Source organism: Glycine soja, chromosome 1 (genome assembly GCF_004193775.1).
Source record: "Glycine soja cultivar W05 chromosome 1, ASM419377v2, whole genome shotgun sequence".
Lineage (NCBI taxonomy): Eukaryota > Viridiplantae > Streptophyta > Magnoliopsida > Fabales > Fabaceae > Glycine > Glycine soja.
The window spans coordinates 1,303,631-1,320,272 of NC_041002.1; the positions used below are offsets into that span (position 1 = coordinate 1,303,631).

The 16,642-nt window shown below is 32.1% G+C and overlaps 2 protein-coding genes across 4 annotated transcripts; one reads left to right on the forward strand and one right to left on the reverse strand.

The window, feature by feature from the left end:
- The first annotated feature begins 237 nt into the window (after positions 1 to 237).
- LOC114408312 lies at positions 238 to 7,437 on the forward strand. 3 transcript variants are annotated; one of them, XM_028371351.1, is made up of 9 exons: positions 238 to 352; positions 574 to 928; positions 2,466 to 2,960; positions 3,107 to 3,256; positions 3,749 to 3,898; positions 4,937 to 4,984; positions 5,106 to 5,168; positions 5,811 to 6,241; positions 6,500 to 7,437. In XM_028371351.1, the coding sequence occupies exons 2-9, from the start codon at positions 598 to 600 to the stop codon at positions 7,085 to 7,087; spliced, it is 2,256 nt and encodes a 751-aa protein (XP_028227152.1). In that variant the 5' UTR covers positions 238 to 352; positions 574 to 597; the 3' UTR covers positions 7,088 to 7,437. The 3 variants fall into 3 exon arrangements, with proteins under 3 accessions (XP_028227152.1, XP_028227147.1, XP_028227143.1); XM_028371346.1 differs by having other exon boundaries at positions 259 to 481; XM_028371342.1 differs by having other exon boundaries at positions 260 to 460.
- Positions 7,438 to 8,731: 1,294 nt separating this feature from the next.
- LOC114406249 (ankyrin repeat-containing protein NPR4-like) lies at positions 8,732 to 9,551 on the reverse strand. Its single transcript, XM_028368903.1, has 2 exons — positions 9,431 to 9,551; positions 8,732 to 9,345 (listed from the first exon to the last, which is right to left on the reverse strand). Exons 1-2 carry the CDS (start codon positions 9,549 to 9,551, stop codon positions 8,732 to 8,734), a joined length of 735 nt encoding a protein of 244 aa, XP_028224704.1.
- Between the last annotated feature and the right edge of the window lie 7,091 nt (positions 9,552 to 16,642).

Genomic DNA, 16,642 nt, shown 5'->3' on the forward strand with positions numbered 1-16,642 from the left:
TTGGGTAATGGCATTTGTATAATTGTATCTATAATTTTCAACACCTCATCAATATTTTTTTCCTATTATATCATATTATTTATTGAGTAAAACGATACCTATTTAATTAATACCTTTTCTTTCTCTTTATGCCTCTAACTATACTGGTGTCTATATATATATATATATATATATATATATATATATATATATATATATATATATATTCCTTTTTCTCTCTCACGGGATGTAAAATAAGATTTTGATTTTCCGGCGTCTAAATATATTTATTCTTTTTCTTTTTTGGGTGGACTAGTCTTTGATTATAAGAGGCCGTGGAGTGAATCATCCTTCTCAACATAGATCTTAATGTGTAAGCATTTGTCAAGTTAGACCTCCCATTCTAAGTGCCAAAATTTCCGAATAAAGTATTTTTCTTTTTTTCCTTTTATTTTAGGCGCTATATACAGTGCCCTGCAAGGTAAATGGTTACTTCCTCCCCGTACGTTGCTTTATCAAATTCCATACTTGTTTTTCATTTCATGATCCAAACGAATCTGTTAGGCTAATTGATTTTGTATGTATTTTATATAGGTTCAGATTGTGGAAGCAGTAGAAATGGCAGCTACAAACCTTGCAGCCCGTGGAATAGTTCTGGAATCGCTTACAAGAGACAATTACGACAACTGGAGTGCTCTTGTGAAGAACTATCTAATGGGTGAAGGTCTGTGGGGCGTTGTCACGTCTGTTTCAGAAATTAGTGCGAAACCTAAAACTGATTGTGAGAATTGGAAGAGGGAAAATGCCAAGGCTTTGCATATCATTCAGCTAGCATGTGGTTCAGAGATTCTTAATCAGATTAGACATGTTGAAACAGCAAAAGAAGCTTGGAACAGATTGGGCGCGTTATACAGTTCACAATTAAAAGGCGATCCAGATATTGAGCAAGGTATTTATACTACTTTTGTGCTTCTGTTTTTTTTTCTTCCAGTGATCTAGAAACTTCAGTTCAGTATTGCTAGAGGAGATGTTAAAAAAAAGAGGGTTTTTTTTTTTGGATCTTAACCCTTTGGTTGTTAACTAATTTAGAATTTGAGTGGAAAATAAGTAAAACTTAATCAATGACTGTTTTTAATAAAGAATAAACTCAAATATTACCTAAATAATTTCACTTAAATTTCAATACACTAAAAACTTGATTTAGTTCTTATACCTAGATTATCTTTTTGTCTTAGTTAGAAAAAGTAAAGATTATGTAAATATAAAAATTAAATGAGTAATTAAATCAAAAGTTATAATAATGTTACTCACAAAGCACCATGGTTGAGATTTGACTGCAATTATTCCAACAGTGAAACTATGTAAGAATTGATTTTAACTTTTAATAACCTTATAAACAACTTCCAGTGCTTTTGAAATGTTTTTGGAAAAACTAATATTACCTTTTTCTCACATCTTTTTTATGTTTAAAATTATTACAGAAATATTTAATGAAACTAAAAATTGTTATACTTAAACTAAAATAATTTTATTTAATACATTATTTTTTAAACTTGCACCACTTGTAGTGAGGGTTAAATAAGGATATATTTGAAAAATATATATTAATTAGACTTACAAATGAAAAGGAAGTAGTATAATTTGAAAATAAGAATAGAAAGCTAAAGCATTAAAAATAGAAAGCTAAAACATTAAAAATATGGAAAGGAAGTATTATAATTTGAAAATGAAAACTGATATTAGTATTATTAGATAAAGTTAGCTATTAAAGGACTTGAAAAATATGAGATAACACAAAAGATATATTTATAATTTTTTATATAAATTCTATTTTGTAAGACTGGTTTTTGTTGTAGTTATAATTTTAATGTATTTTATAAATTAGTCTGACCAATATCCTAAAGATATATACTAGTTAAGAAATTAATTTTTTTTATTAGAAATCATACCAGAGTGTGTTTTAAAAATCATATGAGTGTGTTTTTGTTGTAGTTATCATTTTAGTGTATTTTATTAGTAATATTAATTTTTTGCATCACAATAAAAAAAAATCTACTCTTACTTCTCTGGCGGGTCTTCTAGGAATGTTGATTAACATTTGTTTTTACAAATTTTGAATTCCTATCAGTTTTTTCTAAAGATATCTTTTGTACAGAAATAAAAATAAGAATAATGCTCAATTGCTAAAATAATTTGTACAGTAAACAAATTGTTAGAAAAGAATAAAAATAGCTGAAAAGTTATTTTAAACGTAATGTAAAAAATGTAGTTGTATTAAAATATCAAGAAAAAATGTTGTAAATAATAATAATAATAATAATAATAATCTACTAGATATACTTGGAGCTAATAGCTTACCTATACCTATTTACCAATCACTAGGATTTACGTAATTACCTTTTCCTATTTTTATGAAAAGTATAACCTATATATTTTGATTTTTGAGCTTTGATAAAAAATAAATTGTTGAATTGTTCGCGTGGCAGGTTTCGTGGACGATACTCTCCATGAATATAAACAGCTGCACAGATATGTGGAGAGTGGTGATTGGAAAAATGCAAAATCAATCATCTATACGGACGACACGGCCATATTTTCCACGTCCTCCACGGGTAGAACTGTTCTTCATATTGCAGTAATTGCTGGGTACGAAAACATTGTGAGGGAGTTAGTGAAGAAAGGGAAAGAGAAATTAGTAAAAATGCAAGACAACTGTGATTACACTGCTCTTGCTCTCGCTGCTGAATTAACTGGAAATCATAAGATTGCAAAGTGCATGGTGGATCCCAAGAAGGGAGGGAAGGATCTGCTAACCATGAAGACCAAAGACGCTGAAATTCCCGTTCTTCTTTCTGCTGCCAAGGGACACAAAGATATGACTCGCTATCTTTATTCTCAAACTTCTTTAGACCAGTTCCGAAACAAAAATTCCCACAACGGCCTTTTGCTTCTTACACGATGCATCACCGCTGAAATATTTGGTAAGCAATAAAACTTTTCTTAATAACAGCTAAGTATTTCACAAGTACTACTTTAAGATTAAATAGAATTAATGTTATTATATACTCCTCACTTACTTATATTCAATATAGAACTTGAGCTCCTTGTTGTTGGTTTGATCTGCTAGATGTGGCTTTGAATTTAATCCATCGTATTCCACAACTGCCTCTAATCCATGAATCCGATGACCTACGGCCCTTATACGCATTGGCACGCATGCCTTCTGCATTCCCTAGTGGCTGCGGATTTGGACGTCTCCAACAATTCATTTATAATAGTAAGTTCTCACATTTTATTTATCTTTATTAATTAATAATAGTATTCCTTTTTGCTTAATCTTAATTGAAGATTTTTTCTTTTGAAAGATTCTATGGTACTAAGAGAAATTTAAAGGTTTTGGTATTTTTTTCACCAATTGTATGAGTTTCTGTTTAATAAATATACCAAAACTCTTAGATTCCATTGGTATAGGAACTATCTTTTTTCTATTCAGAATCACACTTTCTATTAGACAAGAGTTGCATGCAGACTAATATTGCTTCAGAACTTGTAGTGTTGCCAATTTTTGAGACACTTTAACTAGAAATCGAAGACTTACTAGTTGCTACAATATTCTTTTTCACATCACTTTCGCACGCATGATTCACTTGGTGACGTTCGTTTTAAGTGTTTGTATTGAATCTGTTTGATCAATTTTAATCCGTATTCAGAGTAATATTGGAGAGCTAGCTCAAGTATTAATGTTAATCCACTTCTCGCTTTCGATCAGTTTTAATATTAGAAAAACAAGAGCAGCAAAAATTGTGCCGAATTGTGCCAGATATTGCTCAAGTAGAATGCCATGCTCAAGCAGAAGCCTCATATGTTGATCTAGAGGAACTAGAGAAAGGCCAACATAATTCGAATGCCTCCTTCGCAGGTCCGTGTGGATTGCACTCTTTATCAAATTGCCTACACCTTAATATATACACATAACCAATATATTATTTTATTTATTTCAGTATCATTACACATGAATAAAAAAGAGAATTGTGCTCAAAAGTAGAAGATGTAATCTAAGCAAGTAGAAAAATCAATCATTGGTTCGTACATTTTATATAAAAGCTTAAATAATAATTTAGTTTCTGTGAAATATCTTATTTTTGTTTTTAGTCTTTTAAAGATGTTTTTTTTATTTGCGTTTCTGTAAATTGTTTTCTTTTAGTTCTTACTATCAAGTAATTACATTAATTGAGGATATAACAGTAATTTTAAAAATTTATTAATTTGTCACTTCATCAAGAAATTTATTAGGATAGTCTGCATATAAATTGTAATTGTTATTTTATCTTAATGTATTAGATTATTTTTTAATAGTAATATTATTTTTGTGTTTAAAGGATATTTTGAGATCCTGCAAAGTTGATAACATATGCAATGTATTGCAAAATATAATCTAAAATGTTTCAATAACAAAGAGGATGCTCACTTAAGGATTCAATTACAACATTAATTATGAAAGCATTCTGAATTTTAATATATTTCAACATTTTCTGAATTATGCAGAGTATTATTATCTTTATGACAATCAATTTACTTTGGTTTTTGTTGACTCTCTCAATTTACTTTGACTATTTATATATATTGAATAAAATATTCCAAAAATTCATTATAAAATAAATTATGAAAGAATTTTATTCTATAAATCAAGAATCAAAGGATATCATGATTTTGATGGTTGAAAATAAATCTTTTTGTTTGAATATATTTTTTTCCCATCAAAAGTAATTATATTTACTTTTATTAGATATATGATGTTTTATTTTTCATTAAAAAATTTGAACAATTATTAACAATAGAAACTTAGTTATTGCTAATTTTACTTAATTATCATATGTGATAATTTTCCTCCCCTTAACAATTTCTTCTGGTCCCTTTCCTGTTTATCATTACTCAAAGTTTATTTTTGTTTCTTCAGGAAGGCTCTATGGTCTGATTTTGGATTTGCCACCCGTAAAGCTCTTAGGTACGTGTGTCCTGTTTATTTGAGTTCGAGGATTCCTATGTGCTAACATCGAATAAATGCCTTGATCAGCAATTTCCCCCTTTTTTTTATGTGTTTTCTTTCTTTCTTTCTTCTTTTTCAGGTGGACTGCTTATATTCGTTTATCTGTTGTTTCAAAATTATATACTTTTAAAGTTCTCTTCTGGTACGTCAACAGAATTTGAATTTATTTTTTGTTGTCTTGTTTTTCTTCAGCTACATTATTAATTTAGTTCTTTTATTTATTTAATTATATCAATTTAGTTCCACTATTATTCAATGATTTTGTAACAAAAAAAAATCAATGTAGCCTCTTAATTTTTAAAATTGATCGATGTTATCCTTTCTGTACAATTGTGAGAAACAACTATCACATTAGCTTAATGTATGTGTTATGTGATACAATGAAAAAATGACAATAATTGTCACATATAACACTTCTGTTAGAAATTTAAACAACATAGAACTACTGACAGAAAAACATTGTATCAATTTAAAAATAAAGAAGCTAAATTGAACTTTTTACTAATACAGGAAATAAATTAAACTAATTAAGTAAATAGAGAAATCAAATTAATAATTTAGTCTTTTTCTTCATCCTATATATATATATATATATATATTAAATTATTAAGGCTAAAATATATTTCTGTTATTTATCTTCTTTTTTTAATTTTTTTTTTAGTTTGGTCTTTAATTTCAAAAAGTTTTATTTTAATCTCTTAAAATATCTTAGATTAATTTCCATTCGTTTTCCTCATTACATTTATGGAGTTCAACATTGAGTCCCTCAAATTAATTCTCCCAGGAATCAAGGAACTATATGAACAGAAAAAGACCCACCATCTAGTTCTTAAAATACTGAAGTGCTTGTGCGAAAGAATTTCGGATTACAAGGAATCACAGCTCCAAGAGGCTTCAGCGTATGATGCGATGTTGCAGGCAGCAACGCTTGGAATTACCGAGTACATAGATGCAATGAGGAAGGCTAATCCTGACCTCTTATGGGCCATCGACAAGAACAAGAGAGGCATATTTTCGCATGCAATTCTCAATCGTAGAAAAGATGTCTTCCGACTCATAAACCGTGTCAATGGACGGAAGGAGATCATCAAATGTCGTGCAGACGCGTTTGGCAACAACCTCTTGCACTTGGCAGCATATTTAGGGCCTTCATCCGATCTCGATCGTAGATCCGGTGCTGCTCTTCAATTGCAAAGGGAACTTCAATGGTTCAAGGTTATATATTCATCTTTTCTCATCATATATGAAATATATCATATCATTGTAGAAGAAGGTTTTAAATATTGGTCGTGCTTGTGTTGTAATTTTGTCGTGTTTGTTTGTGACAAATTGCAAACAAATGCGATTGACACAATCCCAATTGCATGCGTGGATGGTTGAAAAAAAACCTTATTTTGTGGGTAAAATCATGGTCGCCGACTGATTTTTAAAACCTTATACAAGATGTATGAGCAATTTATGAAATCACTGCAGGCTGTTGAGAATATAGTGCATCCCAAGTGTAAGGAAGAGAAGAATTCAGATGGTAAGAAGCCCCGTGAAATATTCAGTGAAAGCCACGAGGAGATGGTGAAAGCTGGTGAGAAATGGGCAAAAGACACAGCTAGTTCTTTCACTCTTGTGGGTACTCTCATCACTACTATCATGTTTGCGGCGGCTTTTACCGTTCCCGGTGGAAACAATCAAGATACTGGAGTACCCGTCTTCTTGCACGACCAGATATTCACTTTGTTTATCATAACAGATACATTATCTCTCTTTACTTCTTCCACTTCAGTCCTGATCTTCATTGGGATCCTCACGTCGCGTTATGCTGAGAAGGATTTCCTCAAGACATTGCCGTTGAAGTTACTTTGCGGCCTTGTGACACTTTTCTTGTCTGTGGTGGCAATGATGATAGCATTTTGCGCTTCACTTGCTATGATGCTGAAGGGAAGTCAGCGACTCATAATAGCAGCCATGTCACTTGGGAGTATTCCAGTTATTGTATTAGTACCGTCACAACTTCGCCTCTTCCTTGAGATTTTCAATTCTACAATATATGCAAGATATATCAAGTGAAATAGTGTCTTAGTAGATATATTGGGACAAGTAGTACGTGACTGAGGCAAGTGAATTCTGCGCGCAAGAAATAATTATATATTGTCGTAATAGCAGTTTATTAGATTAATTAGAGATACACTAGCACATCATCATATATCTGATTAAGCCTGTGTGGCTGTGTTTGTTTGCACTTGGTTGCATCTTATGGTATTTTGCACGTCAATAGGGTCCATTACTGTCAAACATTGAACTAATCATGAACTAAGCCAAGCTAATGCATGTATCTCCTTCTTCAAAAGGTTAACTGTGAAAATATCACTGCCTTTAAAAAATATTAGTGTAAATTAAGTATCGTTTGATGTTGCCTACTTTAGGTTTGGAATGACTTATTCTATTTATATTAAAAAGACTAAAAATAAAATATCAATTTTTAAAAGGCATTTTTTTTACATCTTTCTGTACCTATTTCTATCTCTTTAAACTTTGCTGCTCTCTTTCTCTCTGCCTTCCACTTTTCATGTGCGTAACACATTTTTAGAATGTACGTGAATATAATCATTGAAAAGAGTCTTTTTATTATTATTAAAAATCCTTGTTTAATTTAATAAGGTTAATTTGGCTTCAAACCTTTGAGATGATGATATTTTTCAAAGACCTAATTTTATTACCTATATTAACAGGCTTCATGCGTCACCATATGTCATTTTCTTATTTGACATAGAGAAAATGAAAATATATATAATAATATGAAACAATCATCCCACTGCCAAAGGTTGCTGGCTTTGCAAAAGTATAGGGAAACAATATTGTACAGTGGCGCATAAGCAAATAAACTTTCTAAATTTGAATCCATGAGTAACCCGTCACCAATTTTCAATTTTATCAATGCACCAATGCTCACCCTAAAAAAGTACATAAAAGGAATATAAGATTACAATTCATAAATATATAAGATACAATTATTTTGCACTCGTAGGATATATATCTAGAAGTGTATAAAAAATTATAAAACATAATGATAAATCTATAATTGTAAATCATGTCATCATAAACTACTTTCTGTTATTTACATATAAGAGTAGTATTATATTTCTTTCTTAAAATCATTCATAAAGAGAATAACTTTAATTTTTTGTTTATTAAGAGACAATGTTTCTATGTATGGATGAACTATTCAAAGAATACCGGTATTATCGGTGCTTCATAGGTTTTGGTGAAATGTTTAAGAGTATGGATATTGGATACCCATCGCATATGGATATGTAAAACAAATTAAAGTATCAATGCTTCATTTTTTTAGCCACTAAGGTTAATTGTTAATTAGTCTTTTCCTTTTCACTTGTCCCTTTAATTATTAAGTTAAACTTATAACTCATGTATCGATGGTTGAGAGATGATGATCACCTACACAAATCCAATGATCTACTCTTGAAATATGCATTTGAAAATATTGAACGTTGTGAATCGAAGTTCAATCAAATCAGTGACTCTCTATGGAAGGAGAAGCTGGACGAAAATCCTAAGGATGATTATGCGGAGAGAAACTGGCGATAATAAAGAACATTTGGACCATTTAACCGGCCAATGTCATTATTCAGGCTTAACGCCTACACACTAACAGTACAACACTGTCACACATGAAGCTTTGATACAAACATTGTTTCAAATTTTTTTTCTAATACGAAAAGGATTTGATATTGTAGATCGGAAAATCTTATACATGAGTGTCAGCTGTGATGGTACGAGTATAATAACTGGTATGCTCCCCGATATGACGCCTCCTATAAAGAGTCGCTTATACGCCCAATAGTTCTTGAGTAGTATACCAAGTGCAGCACAAAAGGCAAATATCATGGACACCTCAGACAGAAAAAGGTAGAAAATGCTCAACAGTAACTTATACGGCAATCTTCTTAGGAAGTCTTGTTCAGCATAACGCGATGCGACGATCCAAATGCATATCAAGACTGAAGTGGCAGAAGTGAAGAGAGATATTGCATCTGCGACCACAAATGCAGTAAATATCTTCTCCTTTAAGAAAATGGGCACTCCAGTATCTTGTGTGTTTCCACCTGGGACAGTGAAGACCGCAGCGAACATGATAGTAGTGATGAGAGTACCCACAAGTGTAAAAGAACTAGCGGTTTCTTTTGCCCATTTCTCTCCAGCTTTCACCAGCTCCTTGTGCCTTTCAGTGAATAGCTCATGAGGCTTCTTATCGTCATCATTTCTGGCTTCCTTACACTTGGGATTCACAACTTCCTCCACCGCCTGCACTCATTTCATCAATGCAGGTATAACGAATTGATCTCGATTCGTAAATAATGGGCATGGGTCATATATAATCGCTCAACTTAGAACATGTGTTATCATGCTGGACGGTGGCGACGCCGGCTAGGGATTCGAATTCGAGGGAACAGTCCTCGACGCAGTTTAGGGTCACGACGAGGGGGAGAGGTGCAGGGTTGTTACGGTGAGGCATTGCCGCACACGATTGGATCTACTACTCACTCCTTCCTCTCTTGCCTTCTCAGTTATGCTATTATGCTATGCTTCACTTTAGAACCCTGTGTCTGTCCCCACTTTTGGGACCAGCCATTTTCAAGCGCCTAAGAAAAAGGGATTTTATTTTTAAATTATCTTGTTTTTTCTTTTCTTTATTTATATTTTTATTTTTTTTAAGAAACGAATATATTAGCCCCAAAAAAATAAATACTTATTTTATATAATTGAAATAATTATAATAAATAACTATTTTTAATGTATAATTATGCTTTAGCTTATAATCAATGATTTAAATATGATCAAGACTATTTTTAATTATTAAACCCACAAATTAGTAATAATTGTACCGTCTTGTATTAAGTTTCGTAAGATAAATTTAATATTAAATTATATAAATTCAGAATTAATTTATCATTAAGTTATATACATGATGTAATTGTGATGCTCTCTGTAAATTATTTTTTATTAGTTACAAAAGAATGTTAATAATTATTTTTTTATTGAAAAATTTAAAAGTGAGATAATGTTTCTAAAGATTTGATCTGTTAACTGAAGAAGTTATTTGATTCATGTAGTCGACTTCTTCAAACAATGAGCTAAGTCAAAGTGAAAATTTATAGGTGATTAAGATTTAATTTCAAGCCATGATTGTAACTTGTAAGGTATACATACTACTCAAAGTGATTACTTGTTTTTTTTTTCTTCCAATTGTTAATAATGGCAATTCTTGTCATTTAAGCTATCAAATACTAGAGTTTAAGCACTGATTTATGGTTCAGGCGACTAAAATGGCGTAAGAAAGTGGTTTCCAGTAAACAAATTACTTTGTAGTGTTAAACTAATTTATACAAAATAAATGCAATATGGATGAGAGACCATATTTTTGAACATCAGAATTACATTAGCATGGACAGAGCACCAAGCACAAGCAGCACTGATAGATAACATAATAAACCAAACCATACATACACTTAAAGACCTATAGAACATTAGTATATTACATGTTAAACAAACAGGTTCTATGGTCTATTTAAGTACAAGACTTTGCAATGACAAATCACAATAGTTCCAAAACATTTTATTAAAATGTTGATGATAAATGAACATATCACCCTTGTCACCAGAATCTACCGAGGTTGTTACACCGACTTGTGTGCTGGTGTTACACCTGAATTAACTTCCCATGACATGTTTGGAAGGCTTCTAGTTGCACTATCCATAGAAAATTCAGGTTTTGAGGGCACTGGGAGAGTGTAGAATTGCTATTAAGCATGAGTACGTGCAACCATAGCCATGGTTGGTCTGTTCACCAAATTTTCTTGAACAAAGAGTAAACCAATATGGATGCATCTTATCATTTCATTTTGTGAATTATTGTTTAGTGATGGATCTATAATATTTGTAACTGTCCCCTCTTGTCAGTTTCTCCATGCCTGCAAGAATTTGCACAATTGCAAATAATCAGATATTAGTAGATTACCAAATTCTGTTTCTTCATTAATACTTAGGAGCACATAATACTTGCAAGGGCAAAATAATATTTAGAGAAGATAGACTTATGAAGCTGAATAGATTTTCTCCATTTTCCTCATGACAAATACCATGAATTCTTTTAACACTTACAATCGCAAGAACCAGAACACCAAAACTAAAGACATCTGATTTCACGGAAAAATGTCCATTCAGGTGCCATATATCCGCTACATGCCAACACGGACAAGCTTAATTAGTAAACCATGTTATTACTCTTTACGGTAATAAAATCTTCACTATTTCAATCGCCACATACGACAATTGATATTGATAATGATTTTATAATTTTAATTTCATACTAATGTAAAAGTAATTAATGCTATCACTCAATCATCATCTAATATTTTTAAATAATGTTAACGTTTATCTTGTGTTTCGAAATATGTGCATGGAATAAATCATATCAAATACTGACCTAATGCAAAAGCTATAATCAACTGCTTTCATCGAGACATGAAAAATCACATATCGCACGAGACTAAACATGCACTATAACAATTAATCCAATGCTTGGCTCTTTGAATAAATTATCAATATTTGGCTAAGTAATAATGTAAAATAAAATAGTTGATAGTTGATTCAAATTAAGTTGTCATGGCAATTAGTATGCTCTAACATATTCTAATATTTACTAGGTTCCAACAATTCTACTTGTACTTTTTTTGTGTTTCATCTACAACAATCAGTCTTGTCATGCCAAAATCTAATATCTTAGAAAACATCTCTTCATCTAAGAGAATATTGTTTAGTTTGAGATCAGGATACATAAAACGTAATCATGAATCCTTATGAACATAAAGAAGGCCTCGAATAACACCTCCAATGATTTTGTAGTACCTTTCCCAATCCAATTGTGCTTTCTTTGTCGGATCTATATGTGTGTCAAAGCCATTGGTATTTTAGAGCTACTTTTAGTATAGTTGGTGGTCTTTTCATGAACTAGAACTAAAGTAATAGTGGAAAAGATCAATTATGCTAATATTTAAACCTACCAAATATTAAGTAATCAAGGCTTTTATTAGGAACAAATTCATAAACCAGCAGCTTTTCTCTTCCTTCCAAACAGAAACCAAGTAGCCAAACTAAATTTCGGTGCTGAAGCTTGGCAAGTAAAATGACTTCATTCTTAAATTCCAAGTCTCCCTGGCTAGAATTCCTTGACAACCTTTTGAAAGCAAACACTTGTCCATTAGAGAGCTTTCCCTAAAAACATATCATTATTAGGTAAATAATACATTCTTTGTATTCCAATTTATTTGTATATATACCATGTTTTGATGAAGAGTTGATGAAGAGGTGATATATAGCGGAATAAAACAATTTTATCTTACCTGGTAAACAGTTCCAAACCCGCCTTCTCCTAGTTTATTAGAATCGGAGAAGTCACTTCTTGCAACTCGTATTGTGTCTAAGTTGAATTTCATCATTGTCTTCATTTTCTTCAAATAATATGATTCAAGCACAATAAATATTATAGTAATTAGTGCAGTCAATATAGAAAGAACATCAGGAGATATAATTTGTGAAAGAAAATGACCATTGATTTCCTTTTTTCTTTTTCCGTTTTCCAAGTGGTGATGGAGCTACTCCTGCTTTGAGTATTATCAAGAAATTACTCTAACTCATGATAGATTATATGTCCATTTTGAAAGTTTTTAATTTTGTGCCTATCTCTTCGAAATTCATTTTGACAACATAGGACTTAGTTGAAAATAGAAAGTATTGATGAATCAATTAATAAATATTAGACCTACCTGGTAGAAGATTTTTTCTTGCTTTCTTCCTCATAAAATATATGCTAATAATAATGATCAGAGCAACAACAGCGAGAACAGTTGGCACAACTAAGGTGATTGTAGTTCGCAAAGAGTTGTTCTTTCCTGCAAAAACCAGAATATCTTTTTCTCGATGAGACATTTTTAAATAGGATGATAAAATATCAATAATTCAAATAATTAATTACTGAGGGAAAAAAGCCAACATAAGAATAAGGAAAGCTAAACCTAACAGAGAAGAAAATATTCCTTGTTTCACAGAAAGATTCTTTGAAGTTTATGGATTTCCCATATATATCTAAATTCTCACACATGGTAAGGAATATTTAAACATAAATTTTCACAAAACTAAGAGTTTAATAGATATGCAATGTAAAATAATTTCCTCTGTCAACCAATTAAAAATAAGTTTTGATGTGATTTTTAGGATAACTGTTAGCAAAGTTAACAAATTTATTCTCTATAATAATTTCTTTTATCAGCCCATTCATAATAATTTATAATTGTATGTAAAAAAAATAACATTGTTAGGGCATATATTTTTTCCTCAAAAGCTAGCTTTATGTGGAAAAGTATGATGGAATGTAAATGGATCATAGAAGAAGGGACAATTTGGCAGATTGGAAATGAGCAAACAGCAAAAATCTGGCAGCATAAATGGGTTTCTAATGTAAGGGATAATTGCATCCATGGCGATATCCTGAAGGAGGTTGACCCCAATGCTTTGCAAAAATCTTTGCAGAGTAGGAGGCACAATGGGACCATCAAAAGCTCCAAGAAATTTTCCAATATCAGGTAGCTCTTAACATTTCATCCATTCCTTTGCCTAATGTGCTTTGTGCTTTCACAATGTGATATTTGAGATAGATTATTTACAGATTCACAAGGCCTGGAATCAGAATGGTAATGAAGCCCAACGTAACTATTTCCAAAGTTTGATCTATGAGTACTGCAATTCTAAAAAACATCTTTTCTCTTTTTGTAACCTGTCCTTTACCAAGAGATCTTCTAGCTAGCCATGCTTCCTTTTTCAAAGAGAATTTTATTTTTGGTTGGAGGACTATCCTCACCAAATTAGTGCTCCTATTTTGTCGACTAATGTAATTAACATTTGTTCTGTTCATATATAATGCAGTTTTTATCGTAAAAAACAAATGGATTTTTAATTAAGTCTAATTTCCAGCAAAAACACGTAAATATTAGTCAGAACCAAAAATGCGTGGTGGTTGAATAATTTCTAGGGCTTGAGAGTTAGTTTGTGGGGCTGAAGTATAATTATTAATTATCTATCAGCAACTAAAACTTCTTAGTTTTTGGATAAAAATTAACCATGGCCATGGACGGACATCTTAAACAACGTCTCTTCCTTCTCCGTCTCTGCCCCTTCAAAACAGCGTCTCTACACCACAATCAATGTCAGATTTAGATCCAGATCTCCAGCGTCTCTGCGAACGCCGCCATTATCTCTGGCACGACCACCCTCTACACAATCCCACCCAGATCCGCCACCAATACCCAGTGTGCGCCACCACCTCTTCCTTCTCCGTTCACGAACTCTCCGGCACAGATCAAGCCTATCTCACTCGTTCGTGAACCGCACCACCTCGTACCAGCTGGCATTTGGCGGCCTCGTTCTGGAGCCGCCGTCGAACGCGACCCGATGGCGTTTTTGGAAACCGGCAACATCAAACCCTTAACACTTGGAGACCGGAGGATGCCACGTGTACACCAACTTAACGCGTTAAATCAAACTCACGTAAAAAATACGATTTTAACAATTGATGAATCAAATTCTAACGTTTAAAAATTAGTGAACTAAATTTAAATAATCTTAAATTTTTCAAAGGAAGACCTGGGTAGGTAGTATTATGAAAACTAAAAGGTATACTAACAAAGGTTAGTTCAGCAAGAACATGAGTTTGATTTTCGTTATTATTACGAAAATCTTGTTGGTAAGTAATATGCAAGTATTTTTGTAAGTGGTTGGAGTAGCAAAACATGCACTTTTTGTCCCACATAATTCCCTAGGTTTGGACAATATTTGTGTGAGACTGAGTCGAGAATTGTTGAGGCAGTTGCGACATTCGTCTGGCTTAAGATATCCTCTGCATGATCCTATGGCGTATACTTTGTCTGGATTTTGGGCATCCGAGAAATTGTAGAAACCATAGTCGATTTCTGTGTGGGAAGTGAGGGTGGATAAGAGGGTATTGAGGTTGCTATAGTACGTGATAGGCTGTGTAGTTTATAGTCGTGAGTGCAGATTTTGCTGTTTTCGAAATCTGGTCCTTGGAGGGCTGCTGAAAATATTGTGATTAGTGCATAGAGGCAACAAAGAAAGGAAAGAGGCATGTAAGAAATAGTAGCATTATTATTATTACAAATTGTCCTCTCGGAATGATCCACAAGTGTTACTAAGTGCTATGGGACAGGAAAAAAAGTTATAAGAGAAGAAATTATAATCTTAATATTATAAGGTTGTTTCCATATCTTATCTGATCTTGCTTCTTCAATGCTTCTCTTCCTGCATTTGCATGCCTTGCACTATTTTGTAACTGCACACTCTCCCCTTTAATCTTAGTAACCGCACATTGTTCACGTTTTTGGATTCAATATTGGCTCTCTCTTGCTTCCCATCTCTCTCACTCTCAAATCTTTTTCTTTCTATGCTCCTTCTCTTCCATATGCATCGTTATTTGTTTTCATAACATCTGAAGCCATGCATGAAACCTTTTTTTTCGTTTGTCATTTTTTAAACCTACACTATTTGTTACCACCAAATGCTCTGTTGCACAACATATTAATTGTTTCCGAAATAATAATAGCTACGTACAATCACTAATTTGTCTTCTTTTAACAGAGCCACGCTATTGAGGAGAAATGGCTTTTGATGCAACAATGGAATGGCTAGCATGTTTGCTAACACTTTTGTTATAATTTTAAATTGAAAATTAGCAAGTACAATAGGACGAAAATTATCAATAGTGTCAACCCCGTGTACCTTGGGAAAGAGAACTATTAATTAGGTTTGAATTCAAATTAGGAAGGATACAACTTTGTGAAAAGAATTGAAGCATATATATAGTTGAATATATCATTCGCAGTGATATCCCAAAACTTTTGATAAGAGCAACCACTAAATTCGTTAGGCCCCAGAGCACCATCACTATTGGTGCTAAATACAACATTGCATGCTTAATTAACCTTCTCTATAGTGGGAGTGTTTGTCAAAGAAACATTATCCGCATCAAAGCTAACACAAAATTGTTTTAGGATCAATGAGAATAAGTTGATAGGGACTAAATAAAAGGAGGAAAAAGTTTTAAATGAAATAGAGCCCACAAAAATTAAAGGAGCAAGAAGTTTTAATGATGAAAAATAAAATAAGAAAACAGACAGGGAAACAGAGAAGAAGGAGGAATAATAAAGAAGAACATGTTGATCGTGATTAAAACATAAACAAATATGCTTCTACAGGGATTGAAACAAGTAATTTTACGATGTAAGACACGTCAATGCCATGGCAGTACCACTTCATCCATTGTTAATAATATTAAATTTATTTATTTTTAATAGTAATAATCAAGATAGCATTTAAAGTGCACGTATATAGCTACATCAAATGGTTTTTAAATGTAGGGATTAGTAAAATTTGAACAAGAACCAAAACATAAAAATAGTATATGTATATAAACTAAAACATAAAGCATAACACACATTAAAGTCGTGTAATTTCAAGTTATTCTTAACAACAAAGATC

Bases quoted from the DNA above. Each gene is read 5' to 3' on its own strand.
- LOC114406249 (XM_028368903.1), bottom strand. From the start codon at position 9,551: ATGCCTCACCGTAACAACCCTGCACCTCTCCCCCTCGTCGTGACCCTA. The intron at 9,346-9,430 runs GTTCTAAGTTGA...TGATGAAATGAG, and splicing joins CGTCCAGCATGATAACACAT to TGCAGGCGGTGGAGGAAGTT.
- LOC114408312 (XM_028371351.1), top strand. From the start codon at position 598: ATGGCAGCTACAAACCTTGCAGCCCGTGGAATAGTTCTGGAATCGCTT. The intron at 2,961-3,106 runs GTAAGCAATAAA...TTGATCTGCTAG, and splicing joins CATCACCGCTGAAATATTTG to ATGTGGCTTTGAATTTAATC. The intron at 3,257-3,748 runs GTAAGTTCTCAC...GCTTTCGATCAG, and splicing joins CCAACAATTCATTTATAATA to TTTTAATATTAGAAAAACAA.